The sequence below is a fragment of the Orycteropus afer genome, unplaced genomic scaffold (assembly GCF_000298275.1).
Source record: "Orycteropus afer afer isolate SDZICR_OR568_19922 unplaced genomic scaffold, OryAfe1.0 scaffold00024, whole genome shotgun sequence".
Taxonomy (NCBI): domain Eukaryota; kingdom Metazoa; phylum Chordata; class Mammalia; order Tubulidentata; family Orycteropodidae; genus Orycteropus; species Orycteropus afer.
In genome coordinates, this window is record NW_006921611.1 from 14472389 (window position 1) to 14479199 (window position 6811).

At 38.2% G+C, this 6811-nt stretch overlaps 1 protein-coding gene across 1 annotated transcript in view; it reads left to right on the forward strand.

The window, feature by feature from the left end:
- HOOK3 (hook microtubule tethering protein 3) overlaps positions 1 to 6811 on the forward strand; it is a 175824-nt gene that overhangs the window by 71421 nt on the left and 97592 nt on the right. Inside the window, exons 7-8 of the mRNA XM_042783660.1 lie at positions 2352 to 2414; positions 4668 to 4751. Of these exons, the coding sequence (XP_042639594.1) occupies positions 2352 to 2414; positions 4668 to 4751 (147 nt within the window). The remainder of the gene's footprint in view (positions 1 to 2351; positions 2415 to 4667; positions 4752 to 6811) is intronic.

The following is a 6811-nucleotide window of genomic DNA, read 5'->3' on the forward strand; positions in this document are numbered from 1 at the left end:
TAGCAGTCAAGTGCTTTAGCCACTATGCTACCAGAGTTCCTTCAGATGATGTATAGCACTGGGCAAATTGGCTGCAAAGGACCTCTTTCAAGTTCTGAAGAGCAAAGATGTCTCCTTGAGGACTAAGGTGCGCCTGACACAAGCTGTGATATTTTCATTTGCCTCGTATGCATGTGAGAGCTGGACAGTGAAAAAGGAAGACCGAAGAAGAATTGATGCTTTTGAGCCGTGGTGAAGAATGCTGACAGTACTGTGGACTGATAAAAGAACTAACAGGTGTGTCTGGAGGAAGTGCAGCCGGAATGCTTCTTGGAGGCGAGAATGGCCAGACTTTGTCTCACATACTTCGGTCATGTTGTCAGAAGGGACCATTCCCTGGAGAAGGATGCTTGGTAAGGTGAAGGGTCAATGAAAGAGGGCAAGGCTCTCAATGATGGATGGACACGGTAGCAGCAGCAATGGGCTCAAATATAGCAAGAATCATGAAGCTGGCTCAGGACCTGGCATGTTTCATTCTCTTGTGCATAGGGGTCGCTATGAGTTGGAGATGACTCGACGGCACCTAACAACAACAACTTGAACTCTTCTTCTTAACAGATAGCTTGTTACATGTTTCAAAATTATAAAAGTGATTATCTCTAGGTTGTAGCATAATGTGGGTTTTTTAAAATTATTATTATTGTGGTAAATGTATATATATATGGCATAGTTTGCCATTCATCTATTTTTACGTGTACAATTAATTGACATTGATTATGTTCATCATGCTGTGCCACCATTACCATCATCCTTTTCCACATTATTCCAACACCATTAACACAAACTCAGTGACCCTAAGTAATGACTCTTCCTAGGATAGTGGGTTGTTTCTTTATATTTTTTCCTAAATTTTATCTTCTCTACTAGATACTATATTTTCAATTGGAAGAAAGGGTTTGTTTTTTTTTTTAATTTTTTTATTAATATTCTCACAATCAAAGCATGAGAAATTTTTCACTCTTCCTCAGATATTTTTTCCTAAATGTGCTAAGGGACTTTTCAGCTTTAATATTTAGCAGTAGTTCTCAAACTTCAGTATGCATCACAGTCACCTGGAGGACTGATTAATCACATTGCTGGCCCTAACCCCAGAGTTTTTGATTCAGTAATTCTGGGATATGGCCCAAGATTTGCATTTCTATTAAGTTCCCAAGAGGTGCTAATAGTGTTGGTGTGAGGACCTCACTTTGAGACAAGTGACACAGAGAAAAAGATACAGGTAAATGTAACATTTCAGTTCTCAAGATCTTGGAATAAAGACTGAAATCACAAGGTCCCTCAGCAATACATTCTAAGTGGTACTTCATGATGAAGCTGGCTCAGGACCTGGCATGTTTCTAAGTGGTACTCTCCCTTTTGTCCTTCAGATAGAAGGAAACAGTAGAAGGTTGGGACCATCTGAGTCTGCCCCACACATTTGTCTAAATCAGAAATCTATCCCTTTCTCCTCCCACCCCTACACATACCCTTTGGATCTTTTCTCTTTGCAACACAATGTTGAGAGAGACTAAGATATAGATATGTGTGTACATAAGTCATCATTAAACATTGGTCAGTTAACTTTGTCTAATACTGATGTTGTCCACTTTTCATTTTTAGAAATAAATAGGTACTTAGGATTGACATTTTTACTGAAGAGTGACTGGTTTTAAATATTTGTTGTTGTTATGTGCCGTCGAGTCGGCCCCGACTGATAGCGACCCCTCCTTGGGTTTCCTAGGCAGTATCACTACGGAAGTAGACTGCCCCATCTTCCTTCCGAGGAGTGGTTAGCAGTCAAGTGCCTGAGCCACTATGCTACCAGAGCTCCTTTTAAATATTTAGTAACCTTTTAAACTTAATGATTAACAGCTTGTTTTTTTTTAGTGTTAAGGAAAAATTATTCTGGGCTCTTATGACTATGCTTACAGTAAATATGAACACCAGATTTTAGATCTCTAATTTTAAATGAAGGCATTATCCTGGCATGAATGAAGAGTTCCAGACTGAAATGAAATGAAGAGACAATAAAATTTTATTTTAATAAAATTGTTTTCATACTCTGCTAACTTAGTGTTTATGTAACAATGGGAGACAATGCAGGGATGTTTGGTTCATGTTGAGAATCAGAACAATCAAAATATAAAAAAAATGATCTACAAATTAGTATGAAGGTTTTAATATGACTTAATAGGAAAACATTCTCTTTTACATTTGTGTTTTCATTTTAATTTTTAAAATTAGATTATGGCTGTGTGCTCATGTTTGCTATTATATTATGTAGGATGCCCTTTTTTACCTCATAATTATAATCACTTAAATCTTCATTTCAGTTGATGAGTAAAGAATCCCCTGTCTCTGTTGGAAATGATGCCTATGTTGACCTTGATCGTCAGGTATCTAATTTTGCATTGTTTTTGCTCATGTGAAGATTGAATGGCTCAGTTGAAATTTCTTATGGAATATATTGGTATAATTCTCTAAAGTGGTATATTTTATGTAAAATTTAAGACCTTAAGTCTTTTTACTAATGAGTGTTACATATTTGTAATTAAATATAACCATCTATTGTATAAACCAATTTAAAATAAATTAATTTCTTTAACTTACTATAATTTGTGTTTTCTACTCATGCTTTTTCTTTTCCCACAGGTGATATTTATATTATCACACTTAACATAATAGATGCTTTCCTGGAAAAAACATATATTTAATCTTACAATTTTTTTAATGTAAAAGATATTTCGCCTTTTTTCCCTACTTTATTCTTCATTTGAAAATATATCTTCTGACCTATGTTTCATGTTTGTAAAGTAATGAATAATATGTCAGTAGATATTTAACTGCAGTAAGGGAGCTACTATCTATATATTTTTTATTGTGATAGGAGCTACTATGTTTTTAAAGAAACTTTGCAATGTATTTTTATGTATTTAATAGAAATGAGATTTTACAATTTTATGATTACTTTTTAGTAAAATACTATTAGCTATATTGCGAGTTTCTATGTTCAGGCTGCCCTGGGGCATCTGTTCCAAGCCATGAACAGAAATCTATGTATTTTTTGTCTTTTCTCATTTCTTCCCCATGGTTTCTAAATGTTTTTAAGGACTATCTTTGGACATGCTGTAATTTTAGCCCAAGTTATAATTTATCTTTCTCTTACAGTGTGGTATTTGATTGTGAAACTGTTTAGAATGAAAAATACATTTTTTTTTACATCTATATTATGTAACAATAGGAGAGAGTGCAGGGATGCTTAGTTCATGTTGAGAATCAGAATAAAAATATTTTTTAAATAGTGCTATAAATTAGTATAAGGGTTTAATATGACCTACAAACGTGTACTGAAAATATAATAGCTATATATTTTAACAGTTGAAGCCCCTATTCCTTTAGTACTTACGTATTTTACCAAAGTAAAATTTCTTAATCATTATAGAATTAACATTACCAAGAATCAAATAACCTAGATCACAAAAGATTTGTAGGTGTAAAAAGGGCATGGGGATAGCATGGTCTTCTGACCTTCTGTAACTTCACACGAAGAAGACAGAATCACTGTCAGCAGCCCAAGGCTTATTCCTCTGAGGCCAGACATGCCACCACCATCCAGCCTTTTGCCAGTTGTGAACCAACCATCCCTCCCATGGCACTCACTACTTTTTTTTTTTGCAATGGCTGCACAGAACTTACAGACAGTACTCACAATGATGAGGTTTATTAGGGAAGTAACAGTCTACAATTCAGGTTCAGGAACGTCTTTAGATACAGTTCTTTGATCAGGACAGTCTCCTCCATATTATACCCTCAGACCTGCCTCTCTGGCTCTTGGCCTCTCAGCCTGGCCTCTGCCCTGCTTTGGCAAGTGTTACAAAGCTCTTTTAGCTCTGCCAATATGTACACCTACGTGCACCCTCTCCGCCAGCAAGCCTTCTGCCCAGGGGCCCTCAGCTTTCTCACACTGTGGGCCGAGTAAGCCTGCTGCTGTCTCGTGCCTCTTGGTTCCACTGTGACCATCCATCTCTCCCAGGGTGGGTTCCTCTGCTAGGGCATGTCTCTCTTCCAGGTATCTCTCTCTGCCGCATACCTGTCTTCTGCCATGTGTCTCTCCCAAGGAGGGCTAGTGCAGGGATCTTGTGTCCAAGGATGTACTCTACTTCACCTCCAGCTCATCTCTCTTGGTGGCAGTGAGATCCCCTCTCTCCCTCTAGGAGGGTTCATTTTAAGCCTGGCAGAGTGACAAAGCTAACCAATCCCAACATCAGAGTTCTACACACCTTAATTTGCATGGTCCCACCCGGAATCTGGTGGGAGTTACAAAGACTCTGGCTAAGAATGCCATACCAACTAATTCACTGCACTGCAGTAAGTAAACTTGATTTGTGGAAAAGAACAAAATTCAAAGGGGAGAAAAGACAGACAAGACTTAATACTTAAAGAAAATCACAATTCTAAGTACCTTCTTTTGACTCTTTAACAGAAGGGTTGTACTCCCTCCCCCAACTACCACCCTCCTTAAGAAAGAAAAGAGGGAAAATGTGAGAGTTTTCTGGAAATGTGTTTTAATTCTCTGTTTTACATATGTAATTATTAATTGTTGCCGCTTCCTGCTGAAGTATTTATTGTATCTATTTGTTTTTAACCAGTTGAAGAAAACAACAGAGGAATTAAATGAAGCTTTGTCAGCAAAAGAAGAAATTGCTCAAAGATGCCATGAATTGGATATGCAGGTAAGAAGTCTGTTTTCTATACCATCCATTTGAAATGTACTCCTGTAAGTACCACCAAATGTATTGTGTATAGTACAGTTTGACTGTAATAACAGAACACTAAATAAAGAATATTTTTTAAAGGAAGAAAGAAAAACAGATTTATGTTTTTTAAAGATGTCAATTGCCATTTCTTCTTTGGCGCAATTGTAATTGTAATAAAACAATTGAAATGGTGTAAACCATTTGTTCAAGAGAAGAACAAGAGCCTTTGTTGTGTGCTAGTAAACTAGCCCTCCAGAGAACTGAGGAGTGATTTAAAAAAAAAAAAAAAGCAGCCCTGATTTATAGTGTTTTGCCAATTTCTTTAGTATAAGTACTATCACAATGGCCATTTTCAAGTTACTAAACTATTTCAAGTTAATAGTTTAACTGCCAGCTCATAAAACTCCTGAATATTTAATAGTTACCTTTGTATTAGCCAGCTCCAGCACATCTCTGAAAGCCAAAAGGCAGTTGGGAAACTGCTGAATAGCTAAAAGGAACAAAGAATGAAGAGCCCAAGAATACTTACAGAGTATGTGTAGAGGAGGGTAGGGGGTGCTACTGTAGCAGAACCCCAGAGAGGCCACAGGTAGGATGGAAGGCTGAGGTGATGCTATAGCCAGGAGTATTGTAAAGAGTATTTGAGTCCTTCAACACTATTTACCCATTACATATTGTTGTTGCTATTAGTTACCATTGAGTCATCTCCTACTCATGGCCAACCGAAGTGTGTGGGATAAAACTGCTCCATAGGGTTTTCAAGGCTCTGATGTTTGGAAGCAGATTGCCAGCACTAGCTCCCAAGGCACTTCTGGGTTGGTTCAAACAGCCAACCTTTTGGCTAGTAGTCGAGCACTTCATTGTTTGCACCACCCAGGGACTTCTGACTATAGCCAAGTTCAAAATTGGGGCATTCTTTCCCAAAGAAATTAAACAGAAGTACAAGGGAAGTTAGAATGGGTACTAGTATTTCAGGGAAGGTCATTTTCATTCTGGAATTTCTGAGTTCCTTAATTTAGATCAAGGTAAGCTCCTTTATGGATAAGCCCTAAAGTGAAGCCCATGAACACAGTACTCCTGGTTACTCTTGTCATTGTTGTTGGGTATTGTTGAGTCAGTTTTCAATTCCGAGTACTCCTATGTGACAAACTAAAATTGCCCCATAGCTTTTTGTAGGCTGTAATCTTTATGGGACGAGATTGCCAGATCTTTCTTCCACAGAGCCACTAAGTGGGTTTGAATCGCTAACTTTTTGGTTAACAGTTGAGTGTTTAAGTCTTTGTTTTGTTTTGTTTTTTGTTTTTTTATTGTGATTTGGGTGAAGATTTACAGAGCAAATTCACTTTCCATACAGCAGTTTACATATACTTTGTCTCATGACATTGACCACAGTTTACCACAATGCAACAGCTCCCCTCCCACTTCCTCCCCATAACCTCTTCCCTGTGTCCATCCCTCCATGGACTCCTGCCCCTTGAGCAGTCTCCCTGTGCATAAGCAGCCCATCTTTCTCCCATGAGTGTTCTCTCCAAGGAGTGTATCTACTTGAGGTAAATGTGCAACTCATATGGCTGTCTTTTCTTTGGCTGGAAACCACAGGTGTGGGTTCAGTTCCAGACCTGAAGGGCAGGAAGGGCCATAGTTTCAGCAGTTCCACCAGGCTCTATCGGACCAGCAAACCTGGTCCCCCCTCCCTTTTTTTTTTTCCTCCAAATGATTTTGAGTTTTGTTCCACATTGTTCTCCCTCTCCATGAAGGATCTCCTACATAGATCCCCTTTCAAGGGGATCACAGTGGTAGCTGGGCACCATCTAGTTCTGGTCTCATAGTCATATAGGCTGCAGATTTGAAGGTGTACCAGTTGCTAGGACTAATTGTTTCCATGAATTTTTATTTTCTTCATTCTTCTTTGCTCTGGACGAGGAGAGACCCATCATTGCTTCTAGATGGCAGCTTGCTAGCTTTTAAGATCCCAGTCACTACTCGCCAAAGTAGGAGGTGGAACAATGTTTTGTATAGTATGTTATGCCAGTTGA